This window comes from Osmia lignaria, chromosome 9 (assembly GCF_051020975.1).
Source record: "Osmia lignaria lignaria isolate PbOS001 chromosome 9, iyOsmLign1, whole genome shotgun sequence".
NCBI lineage: Eukaryota > Metazoa > Arthropoda > Insecta > Hymenoptera > Megachilidae > Osmia > Osmia lignaria.
The window spans coordinates 8206798-8231355 of NC_135040.1; the positions used below are offsets into that span (position 1 = coordinate 8206798).

At 39.7% G+C, this 24558-nt stretch overlaps 1 protein-coding gene across 4 annotated transcripts in view; it reads left to right on the forward strand.

Annotated features, from left to right (window-relative positions):
• Ddr (discoidin domain-containing receptor 2) overlaps positions 1 to 24558 on the forward strand; it is a 191881-nt gene that overhangs the window by 78027 nt on the left and 89296 nt on the right. For all 4 annotated transcript variants that reach the window (XR_004581792.2, XR_004581796.2, XM_034327477.2 and 1 more), the window contains 2 exons: positions 4247 to 4491; positions 10513 to 10615. Coding sequence is in view for 2 of the 4 variants with exons in the window: in XM_034327477.2 (XP_034183368.2) it covers positions 4311 to 4491; positions 10513 to 10615 (284 nt within the window). In the remaining 2 variants the exon portion in view is untranslated. The remainder of the gene's footprint in view (positions 1 to 4246; positions 4492 to 10512; positions 10616 to 24558) is intronic.

The following is a 24558-nucleotide window of genomic DNA, read 5'->3' on the forward strand; positions in this document are numbered from 1 at the left end:
GTTCAAAACAAAACTTTCAAAATTTATACATTTTATGATAAAATGATAAACGTTTCTGTAATTGGACCTTAGAGAAATTTCAGTGGAAACGAAATGCGCTGGTCAGACTTATTCGAAAGCGAACGATTCAACGTTTGCTCACGTTGCACGGCAAATCGTTCGATTCTATGAAAATTCTGATTGCCCCTGAGCTTTCTCGAGGCCTTTCCCGGGGAGATGCAGGATTTTTTCGCGGAATTTTTATATTGAAATCGAACGCATTCGTGCAAACTTTACAACTTCTCCGGTAACGATGGCAAGTGCTGCCCTTTGGTCAACGTTCCGTGTATTTCCCAGCGGAGCTATGGGCTTTCATCGTTTCATCAAATCGGCAAGTCGAGGTAAATCGAAAACGACCGGAACTTGCGATAACAAAATTCACGTCAAATATAAATGCGTAGGATTATAGCAAATCGTTGGTAATAAAAGAAGTAAAATTGCTGCTGTGTAAATTTTAAAAATTCTGTATTTTCTGTATTTTCGTTGCTTTTGAAAAAAATTTGATTTATTTAGTTATCGAAGTTTCATTTCTTTCAAATATCCATCATGATTTGGCTACTGAGTGAAAGTAACTTTTCCATCGCGATGAAAGCTCGTAATCGTCTCAAACGGGGCTGGTGAGTCGGCGAAATGCGAAATCCTTCGTGGAACATTCTACTTCGAATTCCAGAACCGAGTGAGATTTTTTCCATCAACAAAATTCTGCTGTTTTCGATTCGATAACCATGTTTGCCCGAGTTCGCTGTAACTGTGAAATGCGATTACACAAACGTGAAGACACGGTTGAATAAAGGAGCCCCACTCGAATCGATACGTGAAACTATGTTGACTTTTTAATAACAAAGTTTCTTCTTCCTAAGGCCTAGAGATAAACTACATAGATGGTATCCTGTCGGAAGAATCGGTAAATCCTTGCTTAACGACGAACTACTTGGCAGACCTTAAAGTTTCCAGCACTTTTTCCTTTGTTACACGCTTTCTTCGAGTCCGAAGAAATCTTGCTTACCGTCCCCTTTTTCCGCTCCCCGGCTCCCTCAGGTAATCCATAGTACATTAGCCACGACTCCAAAAGTAACGAGCTCTACGGTTTTTCTGTCGCTTTTGCAGTGGTTAGATTGCCTTAATATCGAGGCGTCGCGTCGTTTTGTCTATTTAGGTCATGAATGTAAAATGAAACGAGTCGAGAAGACAATTGCCGCGATGATTGGCTGGCATTTTATTTCTTTCGATAATCAAACAGCAGGTGTCAACACGGTATTAGTGATTAATCATTCGCTACTTCTTTATTTCATTTAGTATCCTAGTAAAAAATTTCTATGCCCTGTGTTACCTTTTTGCTTGACCTACGAAAATAAGATGGTTTTATTCAACCCATTCTCTCATGGGACCCATCAAAGAGTTAGACTCTGCTGATCGAGCCTCGTAAATCTTTCTTCACGCAAGATAAACCTGTCAGGTTCCCTGTCAGAATTCATTAACTCGTTACTTTTTCTACGTCTCGTCTTTATTTTCCCCTCTCCTTTCTACGAGGTCGGACAGGTTCATTTCACGATCTCGCGAAAGTCGCGAAAAACCGTCCCGCGATAACACAGTCTGCTCTGACCGTCGACGCGTAAAGGATCCCGCGGGATCGTTGAAGAAAAAAGCCGGTTAAAGAAACTGGCAAGTCGGAAAGAGCCGGTGGAAAAAAGGCCAGACGACCAGGAGGAACGGAACGGAATAAAATTTGCATCCGAAAATCCTTCGTCTCCTTTCGGGTATTCTTAGTCTGTTTCCCTTCTGTCTGCTCCGAGCATCGGCTCGTCTACATACGACGTAATGACGGTGCTCGACATCCTGTGAACGGAAGAGCGAAAGTCCATTGGACGGAAGTTGGCCTCGCTTCCGTATGGCAGAGTCTGTTTCGTGTCCTGCAGGCTTGTTTGCCTTGCACGGGCTATCGAACCGGCACAAAAGCTTCGGTGTCTACTCGTTGGTCCACCTTGTCGATTCGCTCCACGGTTCTTCTTCCTGTCCTTTTTCCCTTGCTCCTTGGGTTACGGTCGTTGAGGCTTTTATGGGTGGATTAACCTTTGAACAACGTAATCATGTATCAATTAAAATTAGGAGTTTTCTAAACGAAAAACTTTTATAATACATATTGGAAAAATTAATTCGAATTGATAATTCTCCCTTATTATAGTGGTCATTTTTCAACCCCTCTCTGGTTAAATTCAACTTTTGAATGAAAAATACAGAAAGAGGTTGCTTACTTATTTGGTAACCTAATAGCTGATTTAAATGTCTATTGCTTCGTCTAGTTTTTCAAGGAGAAACTAAAAACTGTTAATTAAATAGACCCTACTTGTGGATAAAGTTCAGCGTTCACCAGGTTAAAGAGAAAAGTTTTTTTGGTACTCATGAACGAGTTCTTACCAGAAAGTGCTTGTTACCAGAATTGCAGAGGAAGTTGCTCACAATTCCGCTTACAATCTTACGGTATTTTGCTGAAAAGTAGTCCGAACAATATTGTCTCAAGCATAATTTAAATCTTCTTAAACATCAAGAAAGCTTAAAACAAATGTAGTTAATAAGTTAGCTTCATCGGTTATCGCGTTGAAAATTTAATTTAACTGATCCTTCCTCAAATAACGATGTTGTTCTAATTTTATTTTCATTCTCATTTATTCTCAGTATTATTTGTAATTATTATTTTATCACTCTCTGTGAGAAACAATGTCGATGGAACTTGGCTCGTTTAACGCGTCGCTGCTCATCCAAAATTTACTTGAACAGTGTATCGTAGAAAATTTATTTTAACTGCTCGTTTACCGTTCTTTTTCCTATAGATTTATAAATCGTTGATAGGAAACACGATGTCAGAGAATTATTTAAAATTATCGTCGGTTAAAATATTGAATAATTTCAGTTTTCATTGATATAGCCTGAACATTTTTTATTTTGCTTTCGTTTTAATCTTCGGGGTTTATAAAAGAATGATATAAGTCATTTTCTATTCGCTATTCAAAATGTCCAACCGCAAAGTTCCACTATAGGTTTCCATACATGCATTCCGTCATATCTTACAAGCTCGATACAGGGCGTAACACTTGTTTCTGACGGCTTTACGAGCCTCTTCGTGCTCTATAGCTATATATCAAACGTTACATGGACTCGGTTTCGCATTCTTGAAACGTTACACGAAAAACAGAGACAGGCTCTTAGTTGGATAACTCTCTCAGCCTTGGTATTATGTGATTCGAGCAGTGGACATTTCTTTAAAACATCACAAATACTTGAAAAAAGAAAAGTAAAATGCAATACTTTTGTTAGTATTTATCTGCTCTAAAACAGAGACACATATAAATAACAAAAATCACAAGAAACATCTTTAAGGAGTCTTAATAAAATATAACACATTATTATAGTGGAAGAAAACTTTATTTTATTACAAAAAAATTTTTTTTTAAATTAATTTATATATAATAACATCATAAAAATACATGGCGCACTATGGTAAACTTTCTAAGGGAATTATATCAGCGCGTCTGACCATTGACGCAGCTGTACTACTTAAAACCGAGTATCCATAAATAGGTCTCATTCAATTAGCGCGAGCGAATCCTGCGTTGCATAAACTCGACCTTAATACATCACATCCCGTTTTAATGCTGCTACAATGTCGGTAGATTAAAGTCGTACCGTTACTAATTATTTCTAACCCTTAGACTACAGCCGGATTGTTTAGAGCAGCATCCCTCGCGCGTGTACGAGCGTTCTTGCCGCTCCGGTACGTACATAGTTGTACGCTGCCCGGGAACTTCCTACATGCTACGACGCGGTCGGAATAGCTAGGAGTTTCAAACGAATCCCGGATGCTTGCTACACTAATCTATAGCAAAGGGGATGGGGTTAGGAACGAGGAAAATCTAAGGGTATCGGTAGCATTTAAATTCAATATGAATAGGGAAATCTTTCACTTTAAAATCATTGATAGAAATTAAGAATTCTTTATCTTTTTTTAATATTAATTAATCCTGGATGCGAATGCAAAGATAATATAGTAGCAACTTAGGTTAATATTTGAAGTTATAAATTTTCATTTCACTCCGTATCTAATTCGCATTAGTGCCGTTCCAATTGGCGACGGTAACCCAATTTGGGCAATCTATTAGCGACATTTCTGGAAACGTCTACAGAGTATTAACGTGGATTACTCTATGCGCAGGATATCGGCGAGAACACTCACCACCTTTCGGCCATCACGATGCCAGGAACGTGCTCGATGACCGATGTGGTCAGGATCGTCGACAGTTAGTGATGAGGAGGAGCGGCTTGTCGGCGTGCCGATGGCTCAGGTCACCAGCAACATGCCAGTTCTCGAACCCAGACCAGACCCGGCTCCTCTTCGAGCACTTCTAATCGGTGTTTTCCTTCTCCTCATCCTGCCACGGTGTCACTGTTTCGACTTAGGTGAGTCAAATCAGATATCATTTATGTAATTACGTGAGATTCCTACATTTTCGAAGATCATCTTCTTACCTTATAACGCGTTGATTGATACGGTGGTCATTAGCGATCATGCAAATTAAGATTAATCATACGATAAAGTTGATACACGCAAATTCAAAAAGAATTATTTCAAATAGAATTAACACGTTGACTGCCACGGTACTTTTCAGGATTCCAGTGTAAAAAGCCAATTTAATTTATTCATATTATATTATTAAAAACTCCTATTATGATACATAGTAATCATTAAAAAGCATATAGAACGTGTTTTTTTGAAAAAAAATGATCTTGCGAATTATCCCGTAATTGGCTTGTATTATTATATTTTCTGTTCATTTATTAATAAATTTTCTGTTCATGTAAGCCCATAATGATTTTTTGTTCTCTTCCTTGAGGCTATCTATTCATATATACACTGATAGACTACGAATTTCATCGTAGCTGCACAAATATGGCAAGTAAACAAACTACGAGATAACTCGTAGTTGGCGTTCTAGGCAATAACGCAAACTGCGAGTTATCTCGTAGTTGGCAGTCAACGTGTTAATATCACTGTATATTTATCGCTGTTAAAACGAAATGTCCGAGGACTTTCATGGTCCCAAGCTTTGTCACCGGACATACGATCCGGTCTCTGTTCATAAAGGAGGAGAAAAAGTTATTGGTATCACAAGTGGATGAAAGATTCGCCTCATAAGTCATCGAGGTTGGCGTCGTTTAGCAGCAGGTGCAAGAACGCGAGGGCGAGCGTTAAAGCGTTTCGACTGGCAGGAAGTGTAGCGACACACACGGTTCCGTATCCGGTGCAGTCTGTCGTGAGAAACGTATACCCGGTGTCGTTTAACTCACGGTTCAGCCGTGCTCATTTCGTCGAATGAAGGAGAACGGGGCGAAACGAAGGGAAAATATCGTTCCATTTGTGCGGCGACTATTCCGAGAAAATGAATTTACCTTAGTTTTGTCTTTTCCCCGTTGCCATTCGCCGTAATATCGTCGGATGCTGAAGCGGGGAAAAATTATTCTGAAATCTTTTCCTTCCGTTTTGTTCTCGCTGTGTCTACACACGTACAAACAAAAAGTGTGAAGTGCAAGACGAGTACACCTATTCCGGAAATTCCACACGGATTTTCTTTTTTCTTGATACGATGCAAGTGGAAGCAAGCGCGGAATAAGCACCCTCTGTGAAAGTCCGGCTGTAAAATTTCAATTTTTTTCTACGGTACGCCGCGCCGGTACAAATACGATGGAACGAAGTGGTACTTTGGCTACGCTGATATGCAACTACTTTGGCGAAAAATTTTATTGATTTAGCAAATTTTCTGACAATTTGGAGAATTTAGAATTATTTAATTCGGGAGATTATTTAATTAAAATGCTGAGACACCTTGTATATAATACAAAAAAATTAAAATACAAAACTGGAGAGTATATAATTTTACTCTACAAAAACGCTGCATAGAAACAGCATCAGTTTCAAATTATCAGTGCTTGGAAGGAAAGGTTCTTTACAAAAAATATAATTAAAAAATTAATTCAACTGCTTAAGAATTTCTAAATGTAGCAGGAAATCTAAACTGTCTTACAATTAAATTATATAATCGTTAAAACTATGGTAGCTGATGTAATTTTAAGCAGTTAAAAAAGAAAAGAGAAGACTGACAATGAGTAAAATTTATTAATGAGTGTTTTTGAAACACGAGCAGCATTTGCTGTTCCTTTCTCAAAGTATCAAGCGGAAAATCTTGTTTTAAGTAGGATCCAAGTATTTTGCTGTAATTACCTGCATCTTTTCTCGTTCTTATTCCTGTTTACTTTGCGTTAACGAGCAATGGCGAATCCGGCTATTGTTTGTGGAGGATGCTGAGAAATTCTGAGCATGAAGTTTACGAAACGGGAGGACGGATTAAATGCAAGACAGCTGTAATTCGAAAATGCATTGTGTCGTTGGTATTAAATTCTCCGTAGAAGGGCGGCATTTTCGAACAACGAAGGATGGATAATTAGAAATGTTTAAATTGTAATTTAAATTGTAATAAAAATTAGTAGCGACATCTTGGAGCTTCGATCTCGTGCTCGAAAGGTGCGAATCAATCGAGCGTACGGTACATATAATTAAGTTTAAACCGTTCGAGCAATTATACGAAGATCCTCTCTAACCTGAATTGCTTGCTACGCTATCCTGTTGTACGGCTGAATAAACTCGCGCGTTGGGTGCAAGTGACAAGCGTTTAAGATACCTCGAAGAGATTGAGTGGTCGTTTAGAACACGAGATTCAACTCCAAACGTGCTTCTGAATGGATTCTAGAAATGCAGCAACGAAGCCACCGTACCTCATTATTTTACTAATCACAACACCATTGAAAAATTCATTTAATTCATTTTCAAGTAATTTAATCGTTCAAATTACATCATTTTTCTACACTTTCTCTGGTGAAATTCAAGCAATTTTTCGTGTACATTCTAAAATAGAGGATTCATTTTCGACGAGGAAAAGAAAAAGAAGGAAACCATAGAAATGGAACGACTAAACGCGATAAATTAACTGGCACAACGTGTTTCATGCGAGCATAGAAGTTGCACCGGTGGCTCAGAGTTGGAAACTCTAAGCACACTGACATAATTGCTCAGCAGAATAAAACGTTCTCCACGCGACACGTTCGCCATTGTTCCCGTTTGCCAATAATATGCAACACGGCTGTCTGTGAGGCGCGAGTGAACCGTACTTCGTCAGATAGGCACGGCCTAGTTCCCTTTGCAATTCAATCCTTAGAACTGTCGCCATCCTGTAACTTCGATCGCGTTTCCACGAGACCGGCAACAACCGCGTCCCTCTTTATACAGCATCCATTTTACTGGGCCAAACTCCGACCGAGATGAGCCGCGTCGTAATTATCGAACCTTCCAACACGACCGATTCGTTAAACACGACGTTGGCCAAAAATGGCACCCGACCGAGCCAACTTCGGTCATCGTCAGATGACACCACCATCGTGCAACGATGGTCCGTCGATTGGACAAATTGGGAATCGTGGATCCACGAATTTGTTGTCCCAAATATTCCGTTCGGTTTCCACACATTTTTCAATTAAACTCTGCGTACAGTACGCATCGATTCCATGAATTGAACTTTGATCGATGTTTCGACGATTGCAATCGATGGAACTGGTTCAACGAGAGATACCAAAAATGGTAATTTATGATCTCAACGTACTCGTTTCCATTGGGATTAAATTTTGTTATATTTCTAAAAACTTGATATAATTTGAAATGAGTTTTTTTTCGAATGGGTTAATTCAGGTTCGAAGTGAACTTTGAGAGCGTGTGTTTATCCGAGAACGTTCGTGTACCTGGAAGTGAATAGTTGCGAAAAACCGGGTCTGCGGGAGTTGGATTTCAATTAAGGGGAAAGTAATTATTAGTTGGAGAGGTATTTTAAGTTAACATCGAGGTTAGGTTAACGAGAACTGTGTGGATTTATTGTTCGTAGTGGGCCAGTGTTAAGCGTTTATCGAAAGCAGTTCGGTCGAATTGTGTTTTCGGAATGATTGTTGACCTCGAGGAACTTCAAACAATCTCGCTTGAAATCGTCCTAAACAGAGCTCATCGAACGAGTCTCGTACTCTCCTGTTAACTATTTTGTGACATCAACTTATACGCCTGGGAACGTTTAATCATACCTTGAAATTTATATATTAAACGTGTTCCTTTTTCTTTCGTCCCATTTAATTGTCGAGTTTCTAAGAAAATTGAGAAGTCGCAATATCGTTGGAAGAAATTTTATGTTAATTTCACGATTGTTGCGCAATCTCCTTTCATTAAAAATGATAAATTAACGTTTCATTGTTCAGAAGGAGCAATAATTAAACTTCGTTTCGCTTGCATTTAGGGCAAAATGCTATTGCAGAAATCAGGTAATTTTGTACATTACGACGAGGTAATTGTTAAGCTTTTGCATTTTGAATTCACCGCTTCTGTAAAGGAAAAATTAAATAAGATAAATTCAGATTTCGAATCTAACGCAAAGGGCTGGGATTAATCTAAAGTAAATCCCATGATCCTCGGATTGAACGTTAAGGTATATAATGCGATATGTGCGAAAACAATAAGCACGTTTGAATCAAGACAAATTTGGCTGGCAGTAGCTTACACGAAATTGCGATTCATGCAGGAAGTCGGAAAACCAGTCTGTCTATCCTGTATGTACAGAAGAGGGTGTACAAAACGTACACATACAACAGGGATGGAAGGGGGCTGCATGGAGGTTTGTAGAATTTAGGAGATGTAAGAAGCGGCTGCGAAGTTTCCCTGTTGTAACACCGATTCACCAACACGTTCCAGGAAGAAACTACATTACTAGTTTGTATGACAATCGCAGTCAGTAGAATATAAACTCAACTCTGGCGCGACAGCTAATTCGAAGCGACCCACATCTTGCACTTTGAAAATTTTGTCAAGTAGCTTACGAAACAACAACTTCCCTCGCCTTCGGTGCTATTACTCTCGGATCGTTCTAACAATTTTGCGTCTACTTTAAACACGGATAAAAATTATACATTAAAATCGCGAAACATTAATGGAATAAATCTAAATCCTCGAATAGCGCGATGAATTATTTTTCACAACCAGAAGAGAGGATCTCGCGAGAGGAAGATATCAATACATTCAAATGAACGAAGTTTATCCTTCTAATGGAGGACAGTTGAGATCTAGAGGACGGTTATAAATACAAGCGAAGTTTTGTCCGTTATAATGCCACTTGGTGGGAACCATAGCTGGCACGGTAGGTCTCCTCAGCTTCTCCGGACGCTGGTTAATCCCACGTCCGCTGCATTCTGCAGTTTTGAAACTTTCCAACGTAACTGCAGTACCGTGGCTTAAGTGTAGCGACGTGGCGTGGCCTGCATCGTGACCCGCACTATGTCACTATGGATTCGATAATTTATCGTACTTGCTTCTACTCAGTTTCCTATACAACTGTGTACCAACGCTAACTTCCTTTTTCATCGTCTAAGAATATAATTACACAAGGAAGAAAAAGGTCAGCGCGAAAGTGCAGTTAACGGTTTGCTGGATATTTATGGTCGTTTATGGTTGTGTTTCACCTGCACCGATATTTTCACTTGGTTCGTTTGCCGTGGCCATCGGGTAACAACGGGAAACTTTTACGACGGTAAAAGAATGAGGAAAAAAGCTCGATGGTGGTTCACCATTGGACCTCGATTGGGTCTCTGGTGTGTACATACACTGGGAAACGATGTCACGTGCCAGCGACGACTTTTGTTCCAAAAGATTTCGCTGGAGAATTTTCACGTGATCGTAACCATACTGTTACGAACATACAGTCAGTTATATTTTGCGACAACTTTACTTTTTCTCCTTCCAAAGAAATTTCGAATTTCATCTTCGTATAATTGTATAATACAAGTTACTATAAATTAATTACGTAGTTGTTGAGCATGGCAAGAAAGTTTCAAGTGATAAATTGAATAATCATGCCCTCCTCATGATACTCCTTGTTGCATGTCTGACTATGTACAGACTTTTTCACTGCCCCAGTCAACGTGTTGTATAATAGTAAACTCGATGCACAAAATTATTAATATATTATAGTGAATTACACAATATTATGGAATGAGCTTTTATATCAATACACTGTATGAAATCTGGAACGAATAACAAATGACAGAATGGAGGTCGATCGACAGCTATTTATTTCGCCGTCCATCAATTTTTAATTGCCTCGTTAAATATCGAGACACTCGGTAAACGGAAGCAAATGTAGGGGACACGTTGCGAGTATGTATAACTCGGTGGCGATGATTCGTGAAAATCGACGCTCGAAAATCATCGACTGTTTCTCGTTCATTAACGTTTCATTTTCAACCGGGTGACTCGTCGGTCGTTATAAAGGACAAAGTTGACGAAGCACGGACAGATATTGAATTCCGTTTCTCTAATGCCGTTCGAAATATCCTTTTCAGGACAATGTACCGCAGCACTGGGTATGGAGAATGGCGAAATCCCCGATGAAGATATATCGGCCAGTTCTATGTACGATCCTAGCCTTGGCCCGAAGCATGCCAGGTAAGTGAACAATGATATCGTCGAAATACTCGATTACAGTTGAACAAGTCGACTATTCCGATCCGCTATGGGAGTTTCTTGTTTCATGGACTGATTCGATACACGTGAATCATCGAGTATGTCATTGTTCTCGTGTAACAGACTATTTTCCCTTAATCGATTATAGACCAACGTTGCATTAATCTGACATTTCAATTCAAATTTTTCTAGAATCAATTTCTATTTTTTATTAATATTAACGTTAAGAAATATTTAACACCTTCACTGTCACTGTAGTGAGAATTAAAATGATACATAAATTACTCTCAATTATTATGAAACACACGGTATAATAGTTACGGTTGATTGCACTCGATTGTACAGTTTTACTGTAGATTGATACGAACGCGAAGGGCCTTGTTTAAAACTCGAACCGTTCGTCGAGGCGGAAAGTAAAGTGGATAACAATGAGAGTTCGTTAGCGATGTAATAAACCTTTCTCCCGTTTATGTTCTTACGAAGCTCGCGAAAGTGTTACGACTACTCGACAGTTTCAATATCAGCCTACTAAAACGACACTTGCGAATATCGGCTTTCAGGAAGTCGGTAAAGTGTGCTTTACGTCTGCCAATATTGCACATCTTTCCGTTTAATCCTTTGTAACCTACATTTCCTGTATTCGCGGAAAGAAACGATAAGGTATTGTACGTTAGTTTACATTAACAGGTTGATCGCCACGTCAGCCATACGTCAAGTGGAGTATGAAGAACAAAAGCTTTGAATTTACAAAAGAAATTTGATAAGTTATCTCGGTGTTACACGAATGACTTGGGAATTAATCAACAGCTCTTTGTGCTCGTACAATTAGCAAATTAAAGCTGCTCATTGTACGATTAGATACGCGTTCATTTACCAACGTTTAACCGGCCGCAAAATAAATCTGTCACGTTAAGTACGATAACACAGAGGTTCTTAGGCTCCGGCTGGCCCTTTAATCGCATCGAAATTCTTTTTATTTCGCCATCTGGGTCGCGTGACGCTTGCGAACGTTTCAACGGCATAGCTGGCTCGGTATTTACCGAGTTCACTAGGCGTGTTCGGTTTATTTCTTATTACAAGAGCGAGATTAAGATCGGTTAGCTACCCCGGGAGGGCAGCCGGAGTCTCGTGTCGTATTAAAATTTTAAATGGCACACGGCCTGGAAAGCAAGCTTGTAAAATTCTCTTATCCAGTGCTGGAACGAATATCGGATTACCTGCCGGCGGATGTGAACGAACAAAAAATGTAGCTTGTAAGTTGTTAATATCGAATTAATCGCGTATGTACGATAATAAGAAACGGGTAAAGCGGGGCGGTAAGCGAGTCGAGGCTCGCTTTTTATTTTCTCCACGACAATGGAAAGAAAAATCACGGGGCCAGATTAACCTTGATACACTCGGAGTGGAGCATGTCCGTCGTTTGTCAAAAAGAGGAATCGTCTTCCTGACGTTTTTACTAGCGATATTACGATCTTGATTCCGTGGCGAACGCCGGACGCTTGACAGCCAAATCGATTCGGCACATTTACGAAGCCGGGCAATTTATGAGGGTCGCTCGTAACGCGCCACGGAAATGACTGTTCGATGTCTGTTAATAATGCGTCTGTGATATCCTCGTTTCATGATATCGAAAGTAATGCTGAGAGAGGTACGCGAGTTGTGCTTTCTTTTTTTTCTTCTTTTCTTTTTTCATTCTTTATTTCTCGATAGCGAGCCATCGAACGGAAAGTTGAAACGTGTTCGGGTAAATGCAGCTTCGCATGAAATCGGGTTATAAATTTTGAACACCGAGTTAACTTACGGCGAAGTACTGTAATTGATATATAAAGGAAAAAGAAACATGAAATTGAAGTTGCTTCTAGCGGTGCATTCGAGTGTACTTGGATGCACGTGGAAAGTTAGTTTCGCTTATTCACTGTCATCCGTCATTGTCATCCGTTGCATATTTTCATCCATCTTCCTTTTTCGTGGTAAGAGAGTATAGGAAAGTATATTTGGAGTTAGTTTAGTTGTGTTCTAAAGTTATTTAAAAATTTTTATTATACGTCACGAATGTTAATTTGAGGAGATAATAATTTAAGGAAATATACTAAAGCATTATCTACATTAAACAATTAATTAGATAAGGATATTTCTACTGTGACAATGAACATGTTAATTTCAACTCCTTGTAACGTGGAACATTATCACTCGAACATGTCTGACCATGTACTGACCCACTCTACTTGAACTACATAGCGCCCCATTCTATTTGTCTGACCACCTACTATTCTCATTGAAGTTGTTTCAGTTTTATCACGTGTATGCGATTTGTCTGACTACATTCTACACTTGTACTGTTTGTCTGATTATGTACTTATCTATTCTACTTGTCCGTCCAAACACGAACACCGTAGAAAAGAGTTAAATTCTGGTACTTGTCATTTATTAGTAATAAAGCATTAATATTATATTAACTATGTAATGAAATAAGAGAAAGCTTAAATTAATATGTTGTGCTTGCATAATTAATATAATATTAATATTAACTGAATAATGTCCTTCAATTTTCTTTTTCTTTAGTTATTCTGAACTGTAATTATTGATTATAATAATCTAAACAGAATTTAATTTCAAACGCTTTGAATATCTCATCTGAATTCTGACATTTTGCCATTTAATTATGGCCAACCTGTTAGTAATTACTCGAGCAGAATACATCGTTCAATTAACTGCGTAAGTGAGAAGACAACTTATTTGCGGATTACCCTTTGGATTTATACACGATCGTTTTTGGCTAGTTGGAGAACATATATGTATATCATGGTGCAGGAGTCTGGTTCGATGTAACGGAGGATAGAATCGAGGGAACGAGTGGGTGTTGGTGGTGAAGGGGTGGGTGACGGAAGGTGAACTCGACCCCTACAAATTACCTCCAATTTCGTGTAAATTCCTCGTTCCTGCCTCAGCATAATACCTGAATTAGGACGGCCAGCTCCGGCTCTTAGGCGGCAATAAATCTGTATTAGGGCGAGGCGTTGCTCCTCTTAGCAAAAGGGGTGCAACGCCCCTGATGCCGGCTGATTTTTCACGACCACCCTTCGTCCATCTCTATGTCTGCAGCTTTGTACTTATCTCAAAAATCATCATCTTTTCAATTTTTCATCGTCACTAATCGAGTATTAGTTGACAAATCATTCACGATTTCCAGTTTAATTACGATAATTCAATTAACACCTTACGCGTGATTCAAGGCTTCAAAGAAATTTCCTCCCTTTTTTTTTTTCAAACGCGACCAGTTTTTTCATGTAAATCGTGCCTGAAACTTTAAGCAACCCGAGTACAACTCGAATCTGGCTTTTGTCTTTGGTAACAAACAGTGTCGCGTTCTGTTCGGCCGTTACAACTCTGACCCATATCCGGCTTTGTACGAGCTGGCTTTCTCGATTTTCCAACGTGAAATATGCAGTACATTTCCATCGCATTGTTACCGCACAAAGGTCCGGCAGCGTGGAAGCGACGTTTTTGTAATCGGTTAAAAAAAATGTTTATCGAAAGGACGCGTGAAAGGGGGATCGTGTTTGCCGTCCACTCGGCGTGTAAACCGAGTTTCACGCTGCGCTATCGCGGACCTCTGGAACACGCTCGACGTATCGCGCGGAATTCCACGTCAACGTTAATGGAACCGCGTCTCTGAAATTAATTCGACCTCTTTCTGTGTGTACCTTAATCTTTTGACTATTGCCGTACCGACGATCCTTTCCATTGATGAATTGTATCAAACAAAAAAAATATACACATCGAATTGAATATCCTCCTCCTTTTCGAAGTCGGATAATAAACCACGATTGTTCAGTTTGAAAATTGAAATACTAAATCTGTACGTTGTTGATGGTGAATAGTTTTTCAAATTAAACGATGCTTTTGAAAAGTGAAGGGTATTAATGCCTTTGCAGTTTCATATTTCATGGGATTAATGGATTTTGTAATTTTATATTCCTTTTTGTATCAAAAACGAGATTACCCAGGAAATTACTTTGGGAAGCTTGAATAAAGCACAATTTTCAAATTATAGTACGATAAATAGAAATAAATGGAAGAATGCTAGGGGCTGTGAGAAAAAGCAGAGAAGATTAAATCGTACAAGATCACCACGTACCGAGGAATGGAGGTCACGAATAATGGACTAACAAATTCGAATAGTTGATAGTAAAGTTACTGGACCAGGAAGATAGTTGCTCGCATAGTTACAGCTCCTTAGAATTCCAAACCAGCAAGTATGTACAAGGGATGGTCAGGTGACTTGCCTTCGTAGTAAAACTTTACATCCTTGCGTTCAGATCTCGGACACGTAGAAAATTGAATTACAGGTACAACGTCGAAGGAGGGAATAACAGAAAGGATAGCCTTGATACGATCTTATGAAATTCACGAAAGAAAACCAAGAACCCCATGCAATATTCTACAAATTTTAAACTTTAAACACGAATATCATTTAACCCGGGCTAGAGCAAAATTCACCCTCTGAAAATAAAAGAATTCACTTTTGAATTCCTTCACGCTGCTCTAGAAATGGTATGTCTCGTCTCGACAAAAGTACAGAGGTTATAGCAGACTCCAGCGTGATATAGAGGGGTGGTTAAAGGGTTTATGGCGTCAGGACAGTCGTTGTTAAAAAAGGTAGGATCGATAAGGAGAGAACTGAAGTAGAGGGGTGTCTATAGGTGGGAAAAAGAAAAAGTTTTCGTTTTCGTGGCCAGACTAGTGGCCATTCGTATCGCTTTAGAGGTGGCACGAAAAGGGGAAAGGCAGGGTGGTCGAATGGCGGTGTACGACAAAAGGGTGGCCTACAGGGTGAAAGAGAGAGATCACGGAAGCGTTAGAAGGAGGAGGAAGTAAAATCGGGGGGTTGAAGCTTCAAGCATGACAGGCCGAAATCTTCGACGTAGGGAACACGGAGTGAAAAGGCGGAATCACGCAGACATAAAACGTCCTACGCCGTTACGTGCGCTTTCAACGGGCGAAGCCAACGAAAAATGGTGGCCATATTCTCCCGACCTTCCTAGCCGGGGCTATCTTCCACTTTGTTACGATTCGAAAACCCTGCTTGCTTCCCTCATACTCTCCCTCTTTCCTTCGTTTCAGTGATTTATGAACCGACAACTACACCCTCTTCGCCTCGAGCTTTCTTGTATTTTTTTATTTTTCCACGTTCGTATCGTTTCCAGGTACGTACCCTGGCCACGCTGGCACGACGTGTCCCGATATGTCGTATTATACCCGAAGGAACCGTCTAGGACTGACTTACCCCGTCGCTCGCGTGACGAGGCCGGTTCGTCATATAAATCTTGCTTGGATGCGAGGGGTGTGCGTGCGACAGCCATTAGGAACGTTTTTGGCTTCGAATTCGATGAATGTCTGCAATCGATCAGAGTTAAGCTTTTAGGAATTGAAAGTGATGGATTCTTAATTTTAATAATTCATACACCTGAAACGTTTTTCATATTCCCTTCCCTGAGGATCATTATAATTTTCAGAAATGTTAATGAAGTCTCTCGATATATTTCGTTTGAATTCTCCGTTGACGGTTTCATGAAAACATAATACAGAAGGGTATACGTCGAAGATCAATCGGCAACTATTAACCGGGTCGACCCTTAATAATCCTTTATCCATAAAAGTCATCGCTTTCATCGTTTATCCCGGACAGAGCCTCTTTGTTTCCTTGCTTTCTGCATTCAAGCTTCATCGTGGCGGGAGCTTTCTTTATCCAGCCTGGTTCGCTCCGAAAACTCGCTGAAATTCTTATCGTAATTGCAGATCTCGACTCGGCATTCAAAGGTTACGCGTCCAATTGATTGTTGCAAATGATTGCGAATTATCTCGCGATCGTTTGCTAGTAAAGTCGGCTTGATTATTCTCAAAGCGGTCCTCTGATTTGCTTCCATCATTTATTCAATGAAATTGATTTTGTCACGCGTTTTTAAAAGGCTTTAAGGAAACAGGGTTTTGAGCAAGATAACATCCAGTTGCGCTTTAACCCGCGACACTTCGCTTTCGTTAAATTAACATAGTCGTTAAAATGTAACTGGGTCACCGTTCGTGGGTTATCGCGCTTATACGATAAGTCAGTTTGCGTTTTTCGTACAATTAACTGGATAAACCCTTGGTCAAACTCGTTTCGCAGCTTTCTGTTTGCCCGATGGCGAAAAATCTTCGTTTCTTCCCTGTTGTGGAAGATAAGGGAAGTTTAAGGGTTGAAGCTTGATATTCCTTGATTCTTTGCTCTATTTCTCCTGTACTGTAATTTCGAACCTACAGATTTTCAACAATCCTCTACTTTGATATTAATATACACTATTGTTCTGTCTACGTTATCAACTACTCAGGTACGGTAGATTTATCCGAACTTAACGAGCTCACCGCTGAGCTTTTGTTATCAGACTTAACGTCACTCGCTAGATGGAAATCAGCAGGATGAAAATTTCATGCTTGAATCTACTGCTTTAAAACCGTGGACCCTTTTATTATCTGAGCGACCTAGTTATTTGAACCGTATATTGTTTCCTAATAGGATTGACGTAAATCTTTTATCGCATCAAAATAGTGGAAACGTTAGCATAGTTAGCATAACATTTGAAGTAACTTTAACAAACGTATACATTTTATTTCTTATTGCTGGATGTGTAAAATTCAATTTTAGTTGAATTAAATGTTAAATTATCCACATTAGCCATCGAAGTTTAAAATAATGAATTCTATCAACATCTTTCCATATTCATATTGCACAATTGCATCGAAAAGTCATAAAAGTTTGAATAAAAAACAATTGTAGAAATTGAAAGTGCTCCTAACAAGTCATATAATTTTCCGTGAACCATGTAGAATAATAGAAAGGTGGACAGTTTGAAGGGTGAAATTCGTGGGTACACTTGAACAGGACCGTCGCACGCGATGCATATTCACGCGACAGTCTTTACCTACGTTTCGATCCAGTTTCACAGGCTCAAATATTGACGTACACGTACAAAAACACCGCCCACCCCGTCCTCTTCTCTTTTGCTATCGGCACAAAGTTCGATTTCGTCGCGGCGAAACTTTATAGAAAATTCTATCGCGGTATCTGGGTCGCTTTGACGGCAGCCAACGACGTTACAAGGACTGAATTTTTGTTATCCCCTTACCGATCCCCCGATGAATTGTATCACGACAGCTTTCACCGAACCGTTCATTCTTCTCCCGGCCGTAGAATTAGAATTTTAAAATCAGCCCGGGATGGAATGCCATTGTAATATCGACGCAGAGGAACGCGAGCTCGCTAAATTTTACGATCACCCGATGCATAAAACTCGTATATAGGCGGTTCACCGTGCTTTTGCTTTTATTTAAGGTCAACGTCGTACGCGGACGACCGACGGTTATTGAATATCAATACCGTCGGTAAATCGCGTGGATATCATCCGCGTTCTTCTTTAAATTCTTCTGTGATCGAGCGTAGAGAATCGCCTATTGAATGTTTCCAACGAGCTTTCCCATTTAATGCACAAAATGAATCATAATTAAATCTGCTGTTAACCTTCGAACAGCGGACCAAGGAGAGAGCCATAATTTTAATTTTCATTTAAATGAAATCAGGAATTTTTGAACACCCTGTGTCACGAATTGTTGTTATCGGTACTTTTGTTCCTCTGCTTTATTTTCTCCTCGATTTCAAGTAACGAGTGGAAACCGTATCAAGGTATCGAATTTCCATGCTGAAGTTCGGCAGTCGATCCGCCTCGGGCTGGCGTTATTTTGTCGTACGCGAAGCGAGGAGAACACGGCGATAACGAAAATCTATTTCGTCGTTTCCGCTTTCCGTGTCGACCGTGTGAACACCGTCTCCGTTCCTATGCTCGTACACTACCGTTCATAACTACTCAGATGTTCAACAACTTTGAACAGCACATAAATATCAATTTACAAATTACAGATTAATTTACTATGCGCGTTAGGATATTATGCTTTTGCCATTTTGATTCAAAATTAATTTTGTCCTCTGGATAAACATCATGGGCCAATGTTTTTTGCGCTATATTTTATTGAGGATTGGTTGAATTATTGAAATATATATGAAATTTATTTGTTATATATTATTTAATTATTATAAAGTACTTTTATTTAAATAAAAGTTTTAAGAGGAGAATAATTTTATTAAATTTAAATTTAATGCCAGCAATAGCGGTTAAACTAGATTTAAGAACTAATTTTAAGTAAATAATAATTTAATAGTTGAGGATTAATTATAATGGTGATTGAACAAACTTTTCTTGAACAATGGTGACATAGATAAACAATAAAATGAAACGGACTGTTTCTATTACCAATAAGAATTCTTTGGAAAATAACAGCCTGCGGTTATTTATGAACAAGAGTGTGCGATATTTGTAACGAGTCGAGCGTACGTTTCTCTCGATGTTCAATCTCGATTCATCGATCACGCATCGAACGTTTCGCGTTTTTCTTTATTCTGTTTCCCGTCGTTGCGGCATGGCAGCGCGAACAGACGAGACGATATTCTCGTTAACGATAACGCGAAATTCTATTTACAATCATCGGTGACGCGACGCGTCTGCCTTATCGAGTTCCAGCAGCTGCTTCCGCGAGTCTCGAAACCGGCTGAAACTTCCACACCCCCGGTGTCTTCGGATTCGTCTTCTTCGCCTACTTTTGCCGCATCACCTTCTCCGCTATCGCGTTGTTGTACGAACGATCGTAACTTCGCGCACGCTCGTGTAGCGAAATTCAATTCGTTGCGATCCGATTTCGAACGTGATTTCGTTTCATCGTACTTCCTGGGACAATCGAGATCAACGTTTACGAGAGATACTAAAGTCGAGTGAGAAGTTATCCTCGCCATCTTCTCTTGATTAACATTTATTTTGTTCGTGTAAAATTAGGTCAGACCTTCGTACCCTACATTGTGAAGCGATATATTTGTTCAAAATTCGAGGCACCCGTAGATTAAAAATTAACGATGGATCTTTCTTAAATTCGCTCGACTACGTTGCTGACCGAGCCATCCTCCCTTCGAAACTTTGTTCTCTGGAATTAAATTTAGGCTGTGCACGATAGCGGGGAACTCAAAGTAAGTAGAGCAAGCTCGAAGTTGTTGCAGCAAGTTGTCTCATGAAAGGGGAATCACGTATCTCGATGTACGAGACGGGGACGAAAGACTTTCCGGTTGAGCATGGGGATGACTTTCGCGGATTGTCGTTTCTGATATATGACGAGCCCAAACTTTGTCCTGGCTTTGGTTTACACAAGGTTTTCATTATGCATGTCCTCAGCGAGAAGCTTTGTATCGTGACAACTTCTCTTCGCAAACTCCGATGAAATATTCAATTCATCGATGGATCGATGAACTTCATTTTTTCTTAACGAAGTTCGTTAATCAGGGACAATACAACCTATTGTTGTATTGATTTGATGATTTTTAATTAATCATACTCTATCGTGTTATATGAATATTAACCCTCGGAGGACGGACCATGGAGAGTCTCAATTTTCATTTGATTTTGTATTTCATATTATTTCCATTTTTTAAATTATACACGGTTAAGGATTTTTAGTCAATCCCAGGATAAATAAATAAATCAATAAAAAAGGTACATTTATCATATAAATGATCAGATACTTTCGAATGATATTGCTGGTATTATTTCATTTTTTACTGGGTATACAATCTCTCCGTTCACTTTCTTTCTTTTCTACCTTTATAAAAGCACATTGATGGTTTACCGCGCCTTTTATAGTCGTGAAAAATCAGGCTGAAAAGAAAATCCCCGGCAACGAGAGCGGTGCTTTGTATCATCGATATCGGCGACTGAATCGCACGCGATTCGAAAGTATAAGTTTCTAACGACAAATTCCATGGTGAAACGAGCGAGGGAAAAAAACGAAGTAAGCGTTTAACAGGAGCCACCAGGCAAATATTCGACGAGGACAGTGGCCGGACACAAAGTCGACGGCATATTTCCCAAACTGTCCACGCTGAAATATGCCTGACCGTGCAGCTTTCATCGCGATTTCGCGCGGATTTTGCTGGAAACTTTTCGCGTTTCCGTGGACACAGTGGCTCCCTTTGTTTTCCGTGAAACTAGAACGGTCGAAGCGTCGATTAAACTGCGATTATTCATGGCCGAAACACCGCGAAAAGTTTCCTTAAAATTTGTTCAAATCGCCCACGTAAATTACGAGTATTGTGCGCTGTCGGAATTTTCATTGTTCCTTTTTCATCCTTTCGAAGAACTTTCATGATTATTAATATCTTATGAATCTTCGAATTGAGAACAGTTCGTTCATCTCTGAATAATACATTAAAAATATTGATATTTCTTAAATGAATTAACTACCTTGGTTTATTTTAAAGTGTAATATTGAAGCGCAATCCGTAATTCCAATAATATCGAAAGGTGTCTCTTAAACTTCATTCCCGATATCAAACACGTCGCTTAGAAAAGTGTATTTCTATTGCAGTTCCTTTATTTGTCTGTTGCGATGGTTCCCGAATACGAATATCGAATAAAAGATGTCGCGGATGCCGGTGATCGACGCTTCGCGAATTTTCAAGACGATTTGCAAAAAATAGGCACGGGAGAAAGCGAGATACGTGGGTATAAAAGAGTAGGAGGAGAAACGGCTCTATTTATTGACAAGTGCTCGGGTATCGAGATCCACGGATCGCTTGGAAATGGGAGCAGAATCAATCCGTGCCAATCCATCGAGCATCACTGTCATTCACCATAAGCTTTAATATCCACGGTTCCGGTATAGCTGAAGCTTTTTCCTCCCCGTTCTTTCCAGTCAGCCGTGCTTTTCCATCTTCCTATACCAATATACGTGTATGTGTAAGTGTGCGTACATATATGTACAAACGAACGAACTCGCGAGCGTGTGCTTTTGTAGGTGTACGCGAGTAAAAAAGGAACCCCGATCGGGCTCGCATAAAATCGCACCGTGCCAGTTGGAATTTTCACGGATCATTTGGCTGATGGCATATTCGGCGACGGCATTCCCGGAATATTCGATAACCGTTCAAAAACGGGAGCTGGAAAACAGAAGGGACATACGTGCACGCGAGCGTGAAAGAACGTGGTTACCGATTATACAGGAGAGTTAAAAAATGAATTCTGTATTTACAGTATCGTACAATTATTCAGTCAAAAGTTCCGATCAATGAGTACGTATCTATTCGACTAGCTAGTGTACAGAAATAAATCACCCCTGAAACGTCCCCTTAAGTTGAACAAATTGTTCGCACCATCCGATCTACTCGAAGTAACATCCTTTCGCGCGACAAGAAACATTCGAAACGGCGATACATCTTCAATATCGATTGCCAGGTATGCACTAACATCGGGAAAGCTGATTTATTGTGTACGCAACGGTACGTACCGGAGCAAGAACAGCCCGCGAAAGCCACGTGTTGCTTCTCGTCTTCCATGGGTGGACAAATAATTCCTAGTAAACTTGGTTCAGTACTGTTATACTTAACACTATCTTGTCTAACACTGATAAAGTGTTTCTTCAAATATTCTTCAAATATTTTCAATTAAGTGCAGAATTTCTAATTAAAATGTTAATCGTAAATAAGAAGCGTCTTGTTAGGCCAACACACATATTTTCAAGGATTATATAGGTGGTTCTCGGTCGTTTCTAGTGTGCCGTGTAACGTAATAGACGGTCGTTTCCCGTCTAATTAGCGAGAATGTTAGTCCCCGTCGAAATATCCGCACGGTGTCTCGTAACGTGCATCCTGTTACGAGTTTTCGCTCTCACGAGTCCGCTCGAGCGTTTTTGCGATTCCCCAGGACGATCCTGGACCCCGGGTAACGAGCGTCGCCGTCGAAGTTGTGGTATCAGGGAAAAATTCAATTAAATTTTTGTGCGTCGCAGAAACGAAAAGGGTATTGGGTTGTCGTCGAGACGAGTGATGGAGCTGCACGTACGCGAACCGGTAATAAAAGAAAGCGAGTAGTCCACGTACGTGGCTCGAATATCGTAGTTCCTTTAAGAATAAGCCGTCGATGGTGACCTGTTCCTAAGTTCCCTTTACTTACCTCCATAGACTTTTAGGGACTCACGTATCGCTCGATAGAAAGATATTTATTTTTACTGAGTAAAAATTCTCATTCCCAGTTAAGATTGCAAAATTTGCAATTTTTTATTACTTGAACGATGGAATTTTATAAAAGAGAAGAAATGCTCGAGGAATTTTTAAATTATTTTAATTGGAATACTTATGATAAGAATCGAGGAATTGAAGATTTCGAATTCCTTTTTTTTACATAGCAGTGTTAAAGCATGTTACATGAATACAGAATTTATTTCCTTCGATCGAGAGAATGTTCTTTGCAACGATGGTGATCAAAAATATAATGAGTCTACAGATGACTCCATCTCGAGTAATCTTTTCTCCTCACACTGTATATGGTCAACATATTGAACTTCTACACCGTTGGTTTCATCTAACAAAAGAGAAAAAGAAATAATGCAATTTCAAGCACTCTTCCCTCATGATGGAACCAAGAATTTTTCTAAAATTCTTTCCATTTTTCAAGCGACTTTCAACAATCTCCTATTCCTCTAACATCACGTCGAAGTATTTAGTTAAAGGATTCAAAAATCTCTTCAAGTAAAATGGATAGACAGGTAATTAGGTTTAAACGTAGCCGATCGGCTGAGTATGACGGACACAGGTGATGGTGGCTGATTTTCAAATAACGAACGTATCGGATAGACAGGAGGCGTGCGGCGTAACGATCGCAGGTCATTAGCAATGCTAATGCACCTTTCGACTGATGAGGCAAGCGCAACGCCTCCGGTCGACGCGGCCTTCCACTCTGCCGCATTTCTCAACGAGGCTACTTTGTGCTAGCCGAGCCATAAGGCTGCTTTCTCGATCGGTTGCCTGACTGGCTGCTACCCTAAATTCCCCCTCGACTATTGGCTTCCTATTACGATCGAACTCTGTAACCATTTTCCAAGAAATTAGGATTCCCCGAGAACGAACTTGCCGTCTCATCAGCGGTAGAATAGAAATTGAACTACCACTGAATTTTCCTAAAATTTCCTAAATATTTCCAACATTTTAATATTTAAAAATTTATTGATTTCCAATTGTATCTCTTGATTGATCAGCTTTTTATTCCTCTGTGTCATCAAAATATATGCAAAATATATTCATCGCGGTGGAGTTTCAGGAAATGGTTTTGATCGTTGTTTATGGCGGCTTGTGGAAATTTATGATTAAAAGCTTGAGGGTTCGAAGGATCTTATTGTTATACAGGGTGTCTCAGCTAAACTGTTACAGAGCTTTCATTCCGTAACTGTTAATGATACAAAAAATTGTTGATATGGAAATTGCTGGAAAAAGGGGGCCTATTCTTTGAAATCTTGTTTTTAATGAATTTTCTCCGACTGCAGGAAAAAACGACGCTAGGGAATTCCTACGGTTCTAGTGGTAACATTGCTCAAGGCTGCCGTTAACGAAAGAAACACGGTGTTACACGGTCGGCTTGGTGGTGTGCGCTTGAAATTTGTTTGCTCGGCATGATCCGATTACGTAAACGCGATGGAATGTGTGCTTCTTAAGAAACGATTACAAGTTTCGTGGAAACGCTGCGGCTGCCGTTTCGCCCTCGTTCGAGTTGTAAAACTACTCCGGGGAAAATTGAAATAATTTCCTTTAATAACGGCTACGCGAATATAACGAAAAAGGAACTTTGTAAACCTTTAAACAGCCATCACCTCTGCACGCGATGAAAGAATCGTATTCCGCTTTTGGAAGTGATTTGCGTTTTGATAATTACTTGCGGCAGCTTGGAAACTTTATAACATTGTTGCACGTAATTAAAATGATACTTGGCTCATTTGTGACATTGTTTCGAAAGTTTGATGTTCAT